Consider the following 20,167-nt stretch of genomic DNA (forward strand, 5'->3'; position numbering starts at 1 on the left):
AGAACGGATAGATTGGGATTGCAGATACTAGACCACAATATGGGTCATATTTTGACAGAACAAGTGCTCTTGTGTTTGTGTTCAGTGGGACTATTTGAGTAAAAATTGTCTTAAAAAGTCAAAGAGGAAAAGGCTGGAGCAGCACAGGCCTGTGGGGATTTAAGAGCCTTGCAAATGACCAATAGTAACCTCTTGTGTTCCCTCTTTCACCCTCCCCTCCCTCCCTCCTCCCCTCCCTCTGTTTTCCCTCCTGTCTCCCATTGGGCATTGTAGAAAGGGACTCGTCTTCTCTCCTACTCACTCTCTTCAAGATATCAAGTCATAGGCTCCCACCCAATTAGCCTGAGGGAGTTTCGACATCTTCAAGGATCTTCAAGGAAAGCAAGTCCTCCATCAGCGCAGGGATATCGACAGACTGAGGTTGTGGGCAAGATGGATAGGCACTAAATAAGACATCAACTTCAGAGGTAAGGTCAGTCCAGCACCATGCCTGTCACAGAATCACTGCTGCAGTTTAATCAGACTTTAAAAGTCATCCTTAGACTTCATTTAGTCACAGTGAGATGTTATGAAGAGCGTTGGTTCTGGGTGGAAAGTTTTGAGTGGTAATTTTTCCCCTATGAATCCCATTATTTTTTGCACAGATAATTTGCAAAATTGCTCAGCCATAGCCGTGTCCTGCCTCATTTTATTGCAATATTTCTTCATTTTAAATACAAATGAGCATATTAGATTCATTATTACCTCCTGAGAGAAAGCTTTTATCTTGGATTGCTGCAACAATAACCACCTTACTTGTTATTAAGAGGCTTATCCGTGGGGAGTTAAAAATTACTTCCTTTCATGCTATTGCAGGCTTTTTTGTGTTTTGTTTTATTATTATGGCATTTTCACTTTCGTCCCTCTAACAGGCAGGTACTTTACACCAGCTCTTGGTTGACAGAACAGTCACTGTGCTTTACTTGTTCATATTATTTGTAAAAACTGCCAGTGGTGCCAAAAAAAGGTGGCATGACAAAAACAATATTTCCATAGTTTTTTGCTAACACACAAGGGATGTCCAGCCTATTGATAAGGCTCAGTGAATTAATTAAGTGGTCATTGTCTCAAGTACAATAACAGTAAAAACACCAATCCTTATCTTCTTCTTCTAGACAGCCTATTTTTAGAAACTCCTAGTGCAAGTCTGTATTTCTTTCTTTCCTCCAGTGGCAAGCAGCCAAGCAAAAGCCTCCCATAGGAATAAAGTAGCAGTATGGAAATATTTTTGACTATGGAGAAAAGATGAGCAAGTCACAAACTACATGAATACAATGCTGTTGTGGCATAAACTACCTGTTGAGTGCATTTACCAATAAATTTTGCACTTACAGTGACCGCACACAAGCATCAGATATGGCTTACTCTGTGAGACATCGGATGTTCCCTGTCCACACCACATAAGTTCAATATTTATTACTATGCTGCTTTGCAAATTTCAGTTTTACCTCATAAACAATCAAACATAGTGATTTTATTCAGATGGTAGAGAAACAGAAGTATGATGCTTTTTATTGACAGTAGTATTCCAAGAAGTTTTACCTCTTTGTAGTTGTTGATTTATCAGTTTAGCTAAAATTTAGGCTTTTAAAAAGTCTTAAATTAAAGACCATGAGGTCTTAAATTGTGTTACTTAAAAATATCTTCCTATACTATAAACAAGGTTGCAATTAGTTTTTTCTGCTTATGCTCCACACAGCCTGTTCTGTTGGAACTCCCCATAGGGTTGGGCAATTAATCACAAATTAGATTAAATCGCAATATGGCCTGCTGGGATTTTAAATTGCAGAAGTTGCAATATTTCTTTCACTTGAAATATGTCAGGATTCCAGTTTAATAAATACATTTTTTGCAGTGACAGAGATTTTATGCACATTATGCAAATTCAAGTGTCAAATTTTTTATAATAGTTTACAGAAATCCTCCTTTTTGTGTTTTATGTATGTTTTTCTTAATCAAAATGAGTGACATAAAAATGATAATGCCCTTAAAGAAAGCAAATGACATCACATTTGTAATACAAGCAAAAATAGTTAGCTCATTCTAAATAAAACTGATGAAGCCTAGCATTACTTCACTAAAGTCAGACCCCAGCTGCGATCAGCTGGTAGTCAGCCTCACCTCCCCCACCCCAGCCGCCTCCTTTTATAGCTTAAAGCTTGTTGCACCCCCGTATTCAGATTCATGCTACTATGGATTAATTGCTTCAGAAATGATTTCATTGTTTTCAATACACATGATCTTATTTATGGAATTATTTATTGCTTGAATTTGACAAAATACATAAGATTAACCCAAGAATAATTGCATACCAAATCGCAATTGCAATATTTGGGAAAAAATCAGGTTAGATCATTTTTGCAAATCGTTCAGCCCTACTCCACCAGACTATTAAAATTCATATAACTGAACTATAGTGGGGTATGACTTATCACCTGCAACAGTAAAGTCATCATGGACACAGTGCATCAAAATGTGAATTAAAAATGTTTTAAGTATGCTGAAATGGGAATAAATTTTCTGTTCTCTAAAACTAAATGTATGCTGTTGTACTTTGTAGTTTCAGTGGAGGCAAAACTAATAAAAAGGTACTTTGAGGCACTGGTACGACTACTTTACATCATTTAACAAAAAAAAATTAGACCTCCTTCTGTCAGCTACCTGAAGGTATCAGACTGAGGTCTTTTCCTCACATTTTAGTTTCTAAATGCTTCAAGAAAACTTAACTTGCATACTGCAATGAGAAACATTACTGGCCTTTTCTTTTCTATGTAGTCCAATTCTTATCATCCAGTCAGCATAAAATATACAAAACCATATCCTAATGTAACAGGTCAGAAATTGTCCTAAAATGTATGAAGAGGGTCTTGAAAATAGGAGTAAAAACTATGAGATTAATGTCAGATTGTCCAAATATACCCTGCAATTGCATTACTTTATTTTATGACTTTTAAGACCTATGGTTTCTTTTTCATATGCATTCATTCTTGCTGATCTGTTGCTTTTGCATTTTCTTCCTTCCTTCATTTGAATTTCATAGAGTACACACTGTTCGCCCCACTACTGATGCTCGTTATGGTACCTTTCTGAGAAAGACCTGCTTTTTTGTCCCTCAAAACACTTGTTAACATGTTTTTTAGGTTATATATAAATGAAAGTTATTAATGATCACATCAGAGTGCAACAGTCAGAATATGAATATTATTAATGCACCACTATCTCACTTTTGAAAAACAAGCTAAGCAGGTCTGTCCCTCAGTCATGTCTACACATCATTCAGAATCACTAGCAGGCTGTTGGGGCTCTCAGAAAGGAAACAATGTAATAAAGCAGATTTCATTGTAAATACTTATTGCATCTAATACTGTTAAGACACCCTAGTTATGACTTTTCAGTAGACTTTAATAATGCGGTTATCAGAAAGGAAGTGTTCTTTAAAATGTGAGTGAGTTGATGCAGAACGTGAGATAAGTATGTAAACAGTCTCTCATAATTGGCGTTTCAGACGGACTTAAGACTTGCTCTTGTTTGATTGTATCCCAAATAATCTTTTAATACTGTCTCAAATGAGCCAAACAGTAAAAACCAAAAACAAGTGCTTATGTTATCATTATTATTGTTGTTTATAACTTGTCGGTTGGTACATTACTTCTTTTGAATTTTGTTGTTTTGCCAATTTGCAGGAGTTCTGGCCTTGTTCCTATCACTATTGCCATGATTATCACTACCTGTGGATCGGGTCACAAAAGTCCGACATGAAGCTTGTTTGATTTTGACACCCAGCACAGCTGCGCAGCGCTGTTTGAACATGCTCTGTAAATCTAGGGATAAAGAAATCAAAACACCAAGATTAGAGGCTCATCTTTGTGTTTGGGAGCATTAAATTAAACATGGGAACTCTGCTTTTCTTCCTCTTAATGTTTCATGTGTTTTTGTTTTAATACATTAAGCTTTATACTGTGATATTACATAAATAAAGCAGCTGTTAAAAAGATTTCTATGCTGTTTAGACAGATGTGTAGTCTCTTTCCTCCAACCCAACAGGGACTGTTTTACAGAACAGTATAATTTTTATATGTATCTTTACTTTTCAGGTATTTGATTAATTTTATTTATAGGTAAAAACGTTTGCATTTATGGTTGCAATTTTTTTTTTATTTGAGGGTAGGTGATAAAAGAAACTTGTGATTACAGTGTAACACAGTTAACAGCAATGCCAGATACATAAAATAGCCTAGATGTTTTTATTTCATGTTTGTAAAATGTTCCATAGTTATAATTTTGTAATCAGGAGTTTTCCTTGCACCATGTTGCAGAAATGATATGTTTTTAAACTGGGTGTACCTTTATGCACGCTAGTTAAAAATATCCAGAAATCATGCATGTGCGTCTGCTGAATCAGTTTCCTGAAATGCATCCTTATGAGGCGCATGACAAACTTTCACTTCTGCTTTGAATGCCAGTTGGCCATCCTGTACATGCCTGCACGGCAGCATCAGCCCATTTCACGTCTTGACATATTTAAACTCTTATTAATAGAGCAGAACAATATTCTTCTAAATTTTCTTTCCTAATAATGCCATCACAATATGAGTATTTACTATAAACTTATCACAAGACTTGGATTATATCTTGATGCATACAAAATAACAAATAAATTATTTCTTCAGTGTGTGCACATGTTTTCACTGCAAGTCAGTGCAGTCAAATGACGCTTCAGGAAACTACCTGCTACTTGTGGCCCTTTCAGACCGGGCTCACGGTGACTGTGTTATGACTGCATCATGGCTTAATTTTTATTTTTATCTACATGATATTAAATCATAGCGCTGTTGCCTCACAGCAAGAAGGTCCCTGGTTCGCTTCCCAGTCAGGGCCTTTCTGTTTGGAGTTTGCGTGTTCTCCCTGTGCATGTGTGGCTTCTCTTCGGGTACTCGGGCTTCCTCACACCACCAAAGGCATGCTTGTTAGGTTAATCGGTCACTCTAAATTGGCCGTAGGTATGAATGTGAGTGTGCCTGGTTGTCTGTCTCAATATGTCAGCCCCGTGATTGACTGCAATGTTAGTTTTGGCAGCTATTTCTAATTTTTAGCCTTAGTCTTTAGACAAAATGTCTTTTAGTTTTTGTCCCATTTTAGTTATTTCTATCCTTTTTAGTTTTAGTCGACGAAAACTCAAAACATTTTAGTCTAGTTTTAGTCAATAAAATGTCCTCACGCTTTAGTCTTTACTTTTAGTCCAAGCATGCGTAAATCTGGTACCAAATCATGGTCGTGTGTTCTATGCAGCCTGCTAAACCTGGGGTCCCTGCTTTCTACAGCTGAGAGGGAGAAGAGCTACAGATGGATTGTTTTTTTGACAGATTTACTCTCACAGTGGAAAATTTGTCATCTTGACAAAAACTAGACGTACTTCTTGTCAGTTTTAGTAATCACATATCTATTTTTGTTAGTCTTAGTCTAGTTTTTTGGATAAAAGGCTGTCGTAGTCATAGTTTTAGTTGACAAAATTGGCACTAACCAGTTCAGGGTTTAAGCTGCCTCTTGCCCAGTGACAGCTGGGATAGGCCCCAGCTCTAGCAACTCCTAAAGGGATAAGCGGTATAGAAAATGGACTGATGGATGTTAGTAAATCAGGGCTTTCAGACTGGCTGTGTGAGCATTGAGTCTCATGTCTCATGCACTGATAATCAAAGGCTTGCCTATTTTTTTTCCATCAGCTGTGTGTGACTCTTGGCCCAAATAGACAGGAAATTATATAACAGAGAGCCTTATTTACCTTGTTTTAGCAGATGTGTCTGTAGAATATGGTTGCCTTTTGTTTCTGGATTACCCTGATGAAGCCCAAGAGTCAAAATGTGTTTATGTAATAATGTTTCTAAACTATAAGTTTCTCTGTTGCTCTCAAGCGACAAACTCTGGTCCTGAAAAATGAAGCCAATGCGGAAGTGCAAAAAATTGCAATACAGCGAGTGTCCACTTGGGATTGGCTGCAGGAACAGGAAGTTCTGTTTGAACACCTGTTAAAAAGCCATTTTTTACACTAGAAATAAACTGGTTTACAGCCTGGTTCAAAAAACCATACAGGTTGTTAGGTTGATCCAAAGTTCGGTTGAGACCACGATTTCAGTATGGAAGCCGCTGCGGATTGGCTTCAAAAGCAGTTCGCCTACTGTAAGCAGACGGCTGACGTCACCCAGGCTTCATCTGTCTCCACAGCAGTAGAATATGTCACAGGGATGATAAGCATAGCCTGATAGACTACCGCTTAGCATTTCTGTAGATAAACTCAGCTTGGGTGTACAGAATGCTTTTACTCTAAATTTTTAGGTATCTTGTAGGGAGATTTATTAGGTAACACTTATGAAGAAAGACAAGAACTGGAGCTGACATGTGCTGCAACAATTTACAATCTGAAAATGGACGTAAAAATCACTGGTACCAGTTTTGTTGAGCAAATCAGGTCTATTTTGTCTTGTTGCAAACAAAAGTATTTCATAAGTTATAAGAAACAGTAGGTAGACATAAAACTTTTTTTCTTTTACTGCACTTCTGTATTTTTCCTGTTTAAGATTTGTATATTTTCATAAAAACACTGCAGTGGCAGCTTCTTTCAGTATCGTGCAGTCCTACTTTCGAAGAACTCAATTATGCTGAATGAGATAATAATTATGGCACTTTCACTGGTGTGACTGAACCACACCCTGGTTTCAGTCTCTGAACAGGCTACTCAAGGTTACTATGTAAAATGTCCTCACATTTAGTGGATCAAATAGCTGCTTTTTTATTACAGTCAATCATGCTGTGTGTCTGTTAATGTTTATTACTGTAGTTACATAACCACATGAATCAATGAAGATTCTCTTCACTCTGAAACAATACTCCTGTTCTTGAGTGACTACAAATAATTTATGCAGAAAATACAACAAAAAGGAGTCATTTGTCACTCTTCCGGGCTGGATGTGGATCAGAACATTTTCCTTGAAATGAAATAGTTCTATATTTTCTAGATTGAAGGTTTGTGTTAATTGACGGGCTTGTAGTTCAGTTCACATAAGCTTGTATGTTGCCTGATTTTCCTGGAGAAGGGGGTGTGAGAGCATTTATACCAGTGCAACCAGTATACCAGTAGAATGTGTGGAGGCATGCGCCGTCAAGACCATAACAGCAGACCGACATCATCACACACTGATGTGATTGAAAATCCAGCCATATTCATTGAACATAGTTAGCAGCTGCTTCATAGTTCAGAATGTGCTGGGACCAAACTGATAAGGGCTAGAGCTACTTTTACAGTCTTTTGCCCCTCATTGGGTCATAAGCCTGCATTTAAATAAAACAGAGGAGTACTGATAAGTAAAAAGAGCTTGTGAAGTGCTGGTTTGATTGGAAAGACTCTTCATTGAAAGACAAGGAGTCTTTTGACTTCACCAAGCTGAAAGCTTAGATATCATACTCTAGTAAAACTCTCTATGGTGGTGGTTCCCAACCTGGGGTCTGGGCTCCCCTTGGAGGGCAGCAAAGATCTCAGGGGTGGCATGCGGCCTTGTCTGCTCTGATGCTGTCAAAATTGGAAGTGCGTATTTCTTTTTTAAAATCATGACAAAAGACATAATGTTCAACAGCATATTGGGCCAGCTCTAAAAGATAAAAAAAAAAAACAGAGGATCCATGAATTTTTGAGAAATAAAAGTTCTAATTTTGGGGGAAAAACTTGGAATTTTTTAGAGTATGAAGGTGTTTATTTACAAGAAACCAAAGTCAGAATTTCAGAGTTTAAAAAGTCTTGAAATAACCAGAAGAAAATAGATAGTTCATACATAGATCTTTTGGCAAAAACCTATTAATTTCTCCAAGTGGGTCCTGGGTAGCCTTAGCTTTTCTAAATACGAGTGTATGTGTGTGTATGTGGAACCACTGCTCATTGGCAAAGACAGAGGATACTGAAAGACCTACACAGCTGTAAACAAACAGCATGTTGCAGACTTAGCTTTACACAGTTAAAATTTTCACACTTCAAACTTTTATTTCCCTCTGGAAAATCCCAAAAACCAGTGGTTTACTTACACATGCAATTTATAATTCTGGGTACTTGTTAGTTTGCAGTGATAATTGATTGTGATTTTTGATCTGCAGGAACACGTTGATTTCGTAATGACAAGCTGCTGTGCAGAAGATGTCCACGCTGTCTGTGACTGATATCCCAGATGTTGGTCATGGTAAGAAGAACTGTGTTGTGAAGTCAAGAACAGGCTTTGCTCTGCAAATACTCTTTTTTTTCTCCTTTAAGTTGCTGTAAAGCTCTTGTTAATTCTCTTGTGTTCCGAAATACCAATGTATGGAAGCCCATTAATGCCAAAAAAAAAAAAAAAGTGAAAGTAAGGCAATTCTTGAAAAAAAATCCCAAAGCATAATTATGAGTTAAAGAAAACATAATAATGAGATCAAAAGTCGAAAATGTGGGATACAAAGTCATACTTATGAGATAAAAAGTTTAAATAATGACATAAAAAGTTTAATTTATGAGCTAAAAAGTCATGATAATGAGATAAAAAGTCATACTTTTGAGATAAAAAGTGATAAGATAAAAAGTCATAATTAGGAGATTAATAAATATCTAATAAATCTTTACTTATCTCATAATTGCGACTATTTAATCTCATAATTATTACTTTTTTATCTCATGATTATGACTTTCTAATCTCATTAATATGATGTAATTATGAAGTAGGATTTCTTTTCTTAAAATGCCTAACTTCCACATCTTTCTTTTTTTAATTGGTAGAACTGGGCTTCCATACCAATGAGAGCTTTGAGCAGGACATCTTCGAACAATAAAAGCACTTTAAGGAAAAGTCAATAATTTAAGACTTATAAAAGTAAATCTGGTTAAAGTGCATTGGTTTCTGTGCTGTAAACAAGCTTTTGGCTGTCAAATCTCACACTAACCATGGACATCTGTTGTTCATATGAGGAAATCAGTGGTTGTTATTGAACATGAATGCGTTTGTGTTCCTCCGTCAGATGAGAGTAAGGTGTTTGACGGGGCCTCTGAGCTGCAGCTGGACTGCATGGTTGAGGAGAGCAGTGGAAGCACCACAATGAAGCACGAAGGCCTGCTGTCGCTGGCTGGCCTCTCGCAGACAGATGACTTCCCCGTCCCCCCTCATAACGGCCCTGCACTGACGGAGATGAGCAGCCCTCTGCTGGTGGAGCCGAACGATATCAAGCTGGATCCAGCTGCAGGCGACACATCTGCCAGCATAGGTGAGGGACAATTTAAACAGCTGGTTAAAACATGAGTCCTGTGTTAAATGGATTAAAACAATGTCAAATTTTGCTAACCCTTTCAGAGACTGTGTCTGGTAGAGAAAAGATTACACTGTTATCCTCCTGCTTTTGTCCCCATCATTTGTCTTTGTTAAGGGGATGAAAGGACATCCTTGCTCAGTGCATACTGAAAATAAAAATATATGAGCTGACAGGCCTTAATTGAGAACGTAAGACTTTTATGATGTCCATTCTTGATTACATTGGACAGGATGCAGTAAAAATGGGGATAATAGTATTGTGTCGCTGACGTGTCTCTGCAAGTATGCATCAGTGTGTGACTGGGTTTCCTTGAGACGAGAACAACCAGTATTTTATTCTGTTAATCTCCACCTACCCACAGGTGTTTTTTTCATGGTGTCATGCCTGCTGACTTACTTTTTAAATTTGTTTTAATGGAGGAATTATTTTCATAATTACAGTCTTAAGCAGCCTAACTAAGTTACCATCCAGCGCGGTCACCACCCTGTAGATCCTGATCTACTAGTACTGATTTAATGATTATACTTCACTCTTTAGTGTCTTTCAACTGTGTTTTATACTTACATACATTGTTCTAGTCTTAACTGGTGTTTTTAATTACTAAAAATGTTTACATTTTCATTGTTTGTCTGTTTTTTCCAAAGTCTACTTTTATCATTTTTAAAAATGCTCTAAATTCTCAGTATATACATTCTACTGCTAGGTTCTTTCAATCAAAACAATAAAAGATGATGAGTGGAGCCGTTTGTTTTATTTAATTGTTTTGAACTGAGGACCCTGTTGTATTCATGCAAAAGTAAACAGACTTTTTTGGTTCCATTCTTGAATTTCTCTAGGCAGGCATATGAATAAAAGACAGTCATGCTCTGCTGAAATAATAAGAGCCTAGGCCTACATAATCCATGTTAATTCCATATGGTATTTTGTGCCTGTCATTTGGAGTAGCAGGGGTCACTTTGGAAGAGTAGGGTGCTAAAAAGAAGCACAGAAATCGTAGTTTTGATTTGGCCAGTAGGTATCAGACACAGCACCACATTGGTACCTGATTTCAGTGCTCACCCTAATTGAAATACTGGTTTGACGCATCTTTTAACAGTATTGAGGTGTAGTAATTCAAACATGTTAATTATGATACCAGCGTTATTTAGAAAGTCAAACAAAACTGAGTGAACCTTTAGAAAAAAGTCATCATGATCATTTATGGACATTTAAGACATTTCAGTTGTTTTATAAGCAGTTTTTTGATTTAAGCTTTGATACTGATTTCTAAGTTTTCAAAGACAACCTCCAAAAAGCAAGACTGCTGCTTTTTTACATTTAAGATTGATTGTTTTCCTCTTCAGATTGTGTAGACTTTCGAGACAGGATGTGCTTGAGTCATAAATTTGCATAGTTTATCTTGCAGAATGTGCTTTTGTATTTTGCATACAGAGCTGTCTCTACCTTTGCTCTATTTAGACAAGAGGCCTTGAAATACTCACCTTTTCTTCATTCAAATGAGGAAAGACAAGCAGACATTGCCTTCAGCATACACTGAAACTCTCAATATGCAGATTTCTACACCAGAGAATTCCTTGAAAGTGCTTTATTATTTCTCTCCTGTGCATGTATAGATGGTCAGCCGGTGAAAAGAAAGAAGGGGCCTGCTCCAAAGATGCTGGGCAACGAGGTGTGCAGTGTTTGTGGTGATAAGGCCTCTGGTTTCCACTACAACGTGTTGAGCTGTGAAGGCTGCAAGGGCTTCTTTCGACGCAGTGTCATTAAAAGTGCCCAGTACTCCTGCAAAAACAACGGACGCTGTGAAATGGACATGTACATGCGCCGCAAGTGCCAGCAGTGCCGCCTGCGCAAGTGTCGGGAGGCGGGCATGCTGGAGCAGTGTGAGTGTCTGTGTGCCAGATGAATCAGCGATAGAGAAACTTTTGAACCCACTGCATTTTTTGGCTTGTGGTTTTTGCAGCCAGAGTGAAAGTCTTGAGAATAAAGGAACATTTGAAGTCAGGGGATTGTACTTTTGTCAATATCTGCCTCCCTCTTTGACCTGTAGGTGTGCTCTCTGAGGAACAAATCCGACTGAAGAAAATGAAGAAGCAGCAGGAGGAGGAAACAGCCCGCACGTCCACAGTGGTCACCCCCACCCCTCCGCAGGAAGCAGCTGCACTGGATCCCCAACAGCAGGAGATGATTGAGAAGCTGGTGGCCATGCAGAAGCAATGCAACAAGAGGTCTTTCCTTGACCGACCAAAAGTGACGGTAAGTGGACGTCTGGGTGGTTTTTGACCTCTTTATTTTATTATATAATATAAACTGCATAGTTGTGGATGTCTTTATGCTTCCAAGTTCTTTTTATGATACTTTATGGCCATTTTATCATGCTCTAAGCAACCAAGCACATCATTTTGCCTGTTCTGTCAGTACAAGCAAACGCTTTCCCCAGGTTTAACCTTTTCTGGTCCTTTTTTAAGGATAGATTTGGGGGATTTTTATGCCTTTATTTTAGAGAGGAGGAGAGTGGATATAGTGGGAACGGGGATAAGAGAGTGGGAGAGAAATGTGGGAAAGGAGCCATAGGCTGGACTTGAGCCTGGGCTGCCTGCATACATTGAGAACGACCTAACCACTAGGCCACCTGCATCTCAACCATTTCTGGTTCCTAACAGTGATGAAAACAAGATCAGGGAAAAAAATCACTCTCGTACTTGCTCCATTACATATCAATGTTGCATAATGTTTGTTTGAATTATGCCATATTAAAATAGGGTAGGTAGAGCGCTATGCAGCCCACACCCGTGTGAGAGACACAGATGTAGTGGGTGAATCCATACGGATACGCAGAACTTTCATGGATATAAGGTGGAGAGGAACAAATGTTTCCCCTGAGATGTTTTGAGGTGTAGCTTAAGGGCCAATCCCATTTCTACCCCTTAACCCTTCCCCTCCATCTACCCCTTATCCTTGAAACAAAGTGTGAAGGGGTGAAAACCTTCCCTTAAGGAACAAAACGCCACTTGATTGCTGTTCAATTGCTGTTAAGATAAGGGCTTAGGGGTAGAAATGGGATTCACCCTAAGTGTCTAAAGCTCAGTCACACAGTGTAGTTCACTTTGTGTTGGCAGCATATGGATTCACTGCCAAGCAGTTAGAGATGTTGGCTTTATGAAAAAGTGACATTGGTGGTGCAAATTAGATTATGGTGGAGTGCAATGGTCAAGGTCAGGGATCACCAATGACATTTGCACAAGGGCCAGATTTTTTCTTGGCAGACACTGTGGGGACCAGATTGTTAAATAAGCAAACTAGTTCAATCTACATGTTTTTTAATTTCCTTTGAAATGTACCTTTTTTTAGCTATTAGCTGTGAATTCAGTCCCTCTTGCTTAAACGGCACCCAGCCACAAGGGGGCGATTGAGATATTTTAGCCACATATTTTTGGACTGTGACGTTGTTCAGCAGTGGATTTGAGTCAAACATCTCAAATCCTGATTGGTGAAAAACACAAGCATGACACTAGTCTTTTGGTTTTGATATCCAGTTAAGGAAACACATCCTCAAAGCACCTGAATTGGTAGGTAGATACTGTAACCAGAAGCTTTAATCAAGAATGGACTGATGAGTATGAATTTGTCATGAATAATAATAATCATGAATAACGGCTGATAGGAGATTTTTGTGGAACTCTTCAAGAATCAAGCCAATCCAGACAAATGTTTCAGTCTCTCTTAATTTTGGGGTTCCTTCAATGGCTCTATGAAAAGACACAAATACCATAACACATTTTCCACACATTTTTGAATGTAATAATCTTCTGGGGGCCAGCTGGGAAGCTGTGGGGGGCCTGACTTGGCCCCAGGCCTCCAGTTGATGATCAGTGGTCTAGGTAATTCATGGGAAATAGTGTAATTTTGATTGGCCAGTGAGAGAGAAGTGACACTGACGTGCACGGCTCTGTTTAAAAAGTTCTGACTGTTTTGGAGCGCTCAGAGCAGTGACAAACAGCTGACTCTGAGGGTGTTTGTTTTCCCTCCGAGCGTCACTCTTAAACCACTGTACTTTATTGGCTGTTTATTGAAAATGAGCGCTGCTAGCTGTGGACACAGGCCATAAAGGCCTTTGTGTACTGAGTCTGTTATGCTTCAGTGCCAATTTTGGATCCAGTGTCAAATAAAAAAATGTCACACTGAGTCTGATGCATTTATTTTCCTATTTATTGTAAACATTTGAAGTACAAGGCAAATAGTCTCACACTGCAATGATAAAAGATAAAGAGGTGAAAATTATTCTTTTTTGTTTGTTTTTTTTTTACTCTTTGAAAAGGAAAAAACACAGAGTCCATCCACGCTAACAGAGCCTTTCATACATTTCAGTTATTTTCACAAGCCCAGGTGTCATGGTGCAACTTTTCTTCCGCCTCTCTGTTATGTGGCTGACTTCAAATTTTGGCATTTATCTATTTTGTTACGTGGTTGAAGCAGTGTCTAAAGTGAAGGAGCTGCAGACACTGTTCTAAATACTAATAGTCATTTAAATGACTTGGACAGATGCTGACAGAGTGGTTATGCAAGCATGATTGGCAAAATATAATATTCTATTTTTACAGATGAAAAAATTGACTTATTAAAACAAAGCCTTAAGAGATGTTGAGTGTGTTTTTTGGATTCCACGTACAGTCAAAACAGATTTTTATTTTATTATTACTGCTGTTCATGTTTGACCCAGAGCTTACTGCTTTGCTGATTTTAAACTAACTTCATGCTAATAAATTCATACTTTTTCTTTGTGTGTGCGTCTAACAGCCATGGCCACAGAGTCAGGACTTGCAGAATCGAGAAGTACGTCAGCAGCGGTTCGCCCACTTCACTGAGCTCGCGATCATGTCGGTCCAGGAGATTGTGGATTTTGCGAAGCAGCTTCCTGGTTTCCTGGAGCTCACAAGGGAGGACCAGATCGCTCTGCTGAAGACGTCTACTATTGAGGTTTGTCATGGTTTATCACAAGACTGTTTGCTGAAGCTTCGTTTTCAAGTTTGCTTTACTTTAAATGCATGGCATTGTAATCGTTCATAATTGGTTTCATAGCCACAATATTAAAATATGTTTCAAGAGAGCTGCAGGACTTTTAAGACGAAAGAACAGCAGGAAAAATCTCTTAATTCTTTGGCAGAGGGCAGGCGTTTCTCTCCAAAGCAGTGCTGTCATTTTAAATATGTTGCTACCTGCTGACCACTTCAGACACCTGCATATTAGTATGCCTCTATTTTAGTATTTCATTTATAAAAATGTGTTTGTCTTCCTCAGATTATGCTGCTAGAGACATCTCGGCGGTACAACCCTGCTATCGATAGCATAACATTTCTGAAGGATTTCAGCTATAATAAGGAGGATTTCGCCAAAGCAGGTGAACATACTGGTTTTAATCTCTCCAATTATTATAAAAAAGAGACTGTTAGGTGACACTTTAGCTGACTGCATGTATTTCACATTTGTTTTATGGTTTTCTAGTCCTTTCATCCAGTGTAAAAAGCCTTTTTTGTTCATACCCGAGTAGGATTGTGCTATAAAATGACTTAAGAATGCTTTATATAGCTTTAAGACAAGTCTATGTTTGTCATACATGTTTATAAAAAGAATCTTTGTTCTCTTGCCCCACTGTTTTCATAAGTATATGTGCTTTACTAAGGAAAACCTGAAGCCTACAGTGTTATTGCACCACATTTCCTTCTTTAAAGTGACATTTCTCTCTGTGTCTCTCAACTCTCACCTCCTCAGGACTACAGTTCGAGTTCATTAACCCCATTTTTGAGTTCTCAAAAGGAATGAATGACCTGCATTTGGATGAGGCTGAATATGCCCTGCTGATTGCCATTAACATCTTTTCTGCAGGTCAGAAATAACTCATTTAAGAACCTGCAGTTAATTCTCAATTATGCTTACTTAAAAAAAAATCTAAGATAAAACCATACACAAACAGCTGTCCTGTTTTGTTCGGTCACCTCTGCTCAGATCGGCCAAATGTACAGGACCACGATCTGGTGGAGCGGTTGCAGCAGCCCTATGTGGACGCCCTGCGCTCTTACATCATGATAAAGAGACCAAATGTAAGTGCCCTGCTGTTCACATAACCCCTCTCCTCTGACTGACAATGTCAGCCTAACCTAGCCATCGTCATCAACACAAGCACATCAGGTCAGGGCTGAGGTCAGATCTATTTTGTCCAGACTGGTGGTGGAGGGTGACACAGTTACAGAAGCGGTTGTTTGGCTAAGGGGAACAGTTTTACTTTATTGCAATCATTAAATGTAGGCCAGCTACCCCCTGTTAGTTTTCACCGTAACTTAAAAATCTGTGTAAAACAAAATCAAATATTTGTCTCCAAACCCAATAAAGTTCCTGCAAAATGTGAAAAGAGTAATAACTATGATAATTAACAGTTAAAACGTTTTTATATTTACCACTTAGAGGTCTACAGGGGTTTTGGGGGGGCTAAGATACACACTTGGGTTCTGTATGCATTATTCCATCCCCTAACACAGGGGTGTCAAACTCAAGGCCCAGGGACCAAATCTGGTTTGTGGTAGTTATAGCCGGCCTGCAAAATCATATGTTTATTCCAAGTGGCCCACTCGTATGAGGTCTGCAGATTTCCTCCAGTATAAAAATGTAAACTTAACCTTGATGATTTAAAATACCCTTGTTAGGTCAAAAAATTCTAAAAAGTAAAAGAGGAAGAATAATTACATAAAAAGTCAGAAAAAAAAGGAAGTTAATTCATGTTCTCATTTCACATTTTCAATTTTGCATCTCACAATTACGACTTAAACTTATGGATTTGACTTTTATCTCAGATTTTTACCTTTAAGATTCTGAATTTTATTTTTTATCCAATTTTTTAACCTTTTCAATTCATAATTTTGACTTTTAGCTCATATTTTGACCTGTAAGATTTACAGGTTTAAATTCTAAGACATATTATGACCTTTTAAACCCATGAATTTGACTTTTTATCTCATATATTGACCTGTTTTGACTTTAAATTTTGTGTGCTGACTAATAACTAATAAGTTTGACTCTTTATCTGAGATTTTGAGCCTTTAAACGTATCATTTTGGCCTTTAACTTAACTTCTCGTGGATTTTCTCATAAAGCACAGCTGGAGCCCTTTTTCAGTATGATATTTTTATTGTCCTATATATCTGCTTCTCGGAAATGATTGAGACTTTATCTCTTTTTCTTTAAGTTTTAATAACTAACTTCAGCCCGTAGAGTCCCCCGTCTCCTCCCCCACTGGCTACATATCAATGCGCAGCTGATGGAGGAGGATTAAAGCTTCCATGTTAAGGTTATTCATGCTATGCTGCTGAAAATTTTTTATTTTTCAGGGATGCATAAATTGGATTTTTGCTGATATCTGCCAATATTTATGTATATTCGTTTAAGCCAAGACTGAAATATAGATAAGTTCAGACTGAAAAAAAGAGTGTAAATAAATACTTTTACCTTTTAAAGTTATTGAAGCTAAACAGATGAAACCTCACTGATAACCAACATGGCAGATAGTCTGATTTTTTTCTAAGCTTAAATGATTAAAAAAATGTTTATAACTAACTTTCACATAATATGCTAATGCAAACTTAGCTAGAATGCGGCTTTCTTCAGGGAAAACTTGTATGGTTGTTAAATGAATTGTCAGCTAAGTCTAGCTTGGACTGCTGTCTGCTCAGGCTTTGTTTCTACATCTGCTGCAGACAGTGCCTAGAATATTGTAGGCTTTTGAGTCAGAGCATGCCTTTGCTGGAGAAACATAATGTCTTTCTAATCCAACTTTTTCTGCATAATTTACCCTTTATAAAAGTTTTCCATCCATGCATAGCAGATAACATTTATGCTGATAACAATCTCTAAAAGCCCCAGTAACGTGCTAAGTTGTTGGCCTGACTCTAATTCTACCTGTTTCTGACATATTTAATTTTAGAATGGAAAGTCTCCCCTTGTGCTTGTATTTTAAAAATACTTTGTTTTCTTCAGGATCACTTGATGTTTCCCCGTATGCTGATGAAGCTGGTGAGCCTTCGTACACTAAGTAGTGTCCACTCGGAGCAGGTCTTTGCCCTTCGCCTCCAGGACAAGAAGCTTCCCCCGTTACTCTCTGAAATCTGGGATGTCACTGAGTGACTGCGAACCTGACTTCCTTATCTGCATCTCTGTGAAGCCTGAAACAGACCTGGCATGAAGCAAAAACAAAGACTCCTTTCTGCCCATCTTGTCAGGGATTGGTTATGTTTGACTTTTTTTTTTTGATGGGAGGAGAGCAAAAAATATCTTCTGTTCTCAAACAGACTGCTGAATGGTTTGAGTTCATATGGACGATTATGGACACCTAGTGTTTTTTTCTTTGAGCTTTTTTGTTGTTCTTTGAGGGTAGATGCTGACATTATTATGGTGATACTGAACACCGGCATCAGGCTCCATAGCCAGTGATTAAATACTATTTGAAAGTTCTGTTGATCTCTAGTGCAGTTCCGAGCTCATCCTCTAAAAATTAGAATCAAACTTCTGAGCAGGTCTTAGCCGTGGCTGCCTCCAACGCCAGATTTGCAGCCACAACTTGTGTTGAAATAGTGATTTTTGCAGCCGTGCAATAGGTGGAAATAAAAGCAGAGTTAAGCATGAGCAGACCCTGATCTGCTGATGACTTTATTGATGTTTGAGTAAAACGGTAGACCATCCGGTTGGTATTGTGCATTGTAATATGGCTTGTGTTCCTTTTGGAGTAAGCGCAGAAATCGATGAGTTGATGTAGTCGCTCAGGTAAAGTAATGTGAAGTAGACCTCTGGGAATCAGAGGCTTCTTAAATTTCTAGATTAGTTTTCTTTCCAGTGCATAAGGGACCCTTTTGGTCATTTGTAGATGCCCATTAACTTTGGTGTAAAATTGTATATTTATTTTCACAGGCAGAATGTGTAGAGTGCACACATGTAAAGTATCCTCAAGATTGTACAATCACATACTAACGCACAAGAAAGTAAACCCCTGCAGGAGACTGGCAAATTCTACCCCTTATTTACAGGAAATGGTATGCAACTAATTATTTTTTTTAATTTACTTTGAGCACAAGTACCTTTGAATAATTGGTACTGACATTTCTCTAAATTCCATATAAAGATGTTTTAAAAGGTCCAGTAAACATCTTTATGACAGTGCTTTTTAAAAAAAAAAAAAAAACAATTTACTGACAGAGATCAAACTAGAAAGAATTCCTTCTGTTTGTTTTTATGTTCATGTTCGATGTACTTTTGTTCATTTCATAATGAAGCAGTGCAGTTACTTACATAGTTTGTTTTTATTCCACGAGCATTTAAAGAAGAAAGAAATGTACAAACATGGAGTAACATAGAGATTTTCACAGTCTTTATTTTTGATAATATACTGTATGAATACCTGTGAGCTGAATTTCTGATGGAAAACTAGCTTAAATTAATGGTCTACCATAGTCATTGAGTATGTTCCTCAAACAGGTACTCGGAACCAACAGCTTTAACTGGTCAGATTCTGGAAAGCCTCGCTAAAAACTGTACCAAAATCTTCTTCATCGTGAAGCAGAGAACAAGAAATGAGTAGAAATAGTATGTCATGACTACAGAGACGATGTGTTTTCCATGAAATCTCCTGTGCAGTGTAAACTTGAAATACATAACAGATGATAAAGGAATGTCAATGCAAATACAACACTGTGCTGTCTGTTTCTGTCTTTTTCCAGGTATAAACACAAGACTTGGATTATTATAGTCCAGAGTGGGTAACTTTGGTTATTCAGGGGCTTACCGTCACTGCCAAAGAGCAAAGTCATCACAGATGGGGTAATACTCTCAATTTAAAGGTCCCATATTTTACCCCTTTAACCCTTCACCTACTGAGTCTAAAAATGGTGATTTGGAAATTTTTTGTTATTATGACTGTAAAATAGTCAGATAAAGCCCTAAGTCTGAGAGCTTTGGTCCCTTTTCCCAGGAGTGCTTGAACTTGACTTTTCAACATCTGATTAATGAATATTGCACATTATATGGAATTGTCAGCAGTTTAAAAGAAGAAAAACACAAAAACAGATTTGTTTTTCATGGCTTTTATGAGAAGAAATTTTTTTATTGCTCATGAATTTTTGATTTGACATTTGAAATGTGAACCTATACATGTTTAGAACAATCACCAGTCATTTCTTGAGTCTAGGACTCCGGGTGTGCAAAACACTGCAAAAGATAACTACATACATAGGTGACAATTAGTGCAAATAAAGGTGGAAAAATGCATTCTCCAAATTCTCAAGTAACACATTGTTATTGCACATGACAGACACGCACAAATGCCACTATCTAACACTATTTTCTGAAAACAAAACACCACTCTCGCTCGCTCTCCTTTTACTCTCTTCCTTCACTCTCCTTTCTCACTTGTCTTCTGCCAAAGCTGCCGTTTTCGCGGTGCTGTTCGACATTACCGTAATATATATACCACACATCTTATATTGCCGGAAAGCACAGATTCTCAGCTCTCTTTCAGTGTTGGAATTTTTTAGATTGAGCAAGCTTTCGAGGAGTTACAGTGTTGAGAATCAGTGTAGCGGTCTCACGATACTTCTGGTGTTTTGCTATGAATGCCCACATCATATGTTTGCAAGTACCCTAATGAGCCATATATGTGCGCATGCCCACAAGTCTTAGCTTTCCAACACTGTTGGAATTTTTCTGATCGGACCAACTTTGACAGAGTTACAGTAATAATACTCCAGACATATAAAACAGCACCAGCATCAGCTCAGTAGGT

At 38.0% G+C, this 20,167-nt stretch overlaps 1 protein-coding gene across 2 annotated transcripts; it reads left to right on the forward strand.

The window, feature by feature from the left end:
- Nucleotides 1-278: 278 nt before the first annotated feature.
- On the forward strand, nt 279-19,075 carry nr1h3 (nuclear receptor subfamily 1, group H, member 3). Of its 2 annotated transcripts, none has more exons than XM_041788972.1 (10): nt 279-472; nt 8,176-8,258; nt 9,064-9,306; nt 10,965-11,231; nt 11,399-11,604; nt 14,146-14,325; nt 14,647-14,746; nt 15,118-15,231; nt 15,352-15,446; nt 17,374-19,075. In XM_041788972.1, exons 2-10 carry the CDS (start codon nt 8,216-8,218, stop codon nt 17,518-17,520), a joined length of 1,395 nt encoding a protein of 464 aa, XP_041644906.1. In that variant the 5' UTR covers nt 279-472; nt 8,176-8,215; the 3' UTR covers nt 17,521-19,075. The 2 variants fall into 2 exon arrangements, with proteins under 2 accessions (XP_041644906.1, XP_041644897.1); XM_041788963.1 differs by having other exon boundaries at nt 279-467.
- Nucleotides 19,076-20,167: the final 1,092 nt, after the last annotated feature.

The sequence above is a fragment of the Cheilinus undulatus genome, linkage group 1 (genome assembly GCF_018320785.1).
Source record: "Cheilinus undulatus linkage group 1, ASM1832078v1, whole genome shotgun sequence".
Classification (NCBI taxonomy): domain Eukaryota; kingdom Metazoa; phylum Chordata; class Actinopteri; order Labriformes; family Labridae; genus Cheilinus; species Cheilinus undulatus.

Coding starts and splice junctions, on each gene's coding strand:
- nr1h3 (XM_041788972.1), top strand. CDS start 8,216: ATGTCCACGCTGTCTGTGACTGATATCCCAGATGTTGGTCATG. Junction 9,307..10,964: donor CGACACATCTGCCAGCATAG/GTGAGGGACAAT, acceptor GTGCATGTATAG/ATGGTCAGCCGGTGAAAAGA. Junction 14,326..14,646: donor TGAAGACGTCTACTATTGAG/GTTTGTCATGGT, acceptor TGTCTTCCTCAG/ATTATGCTGCTAGAGACATC.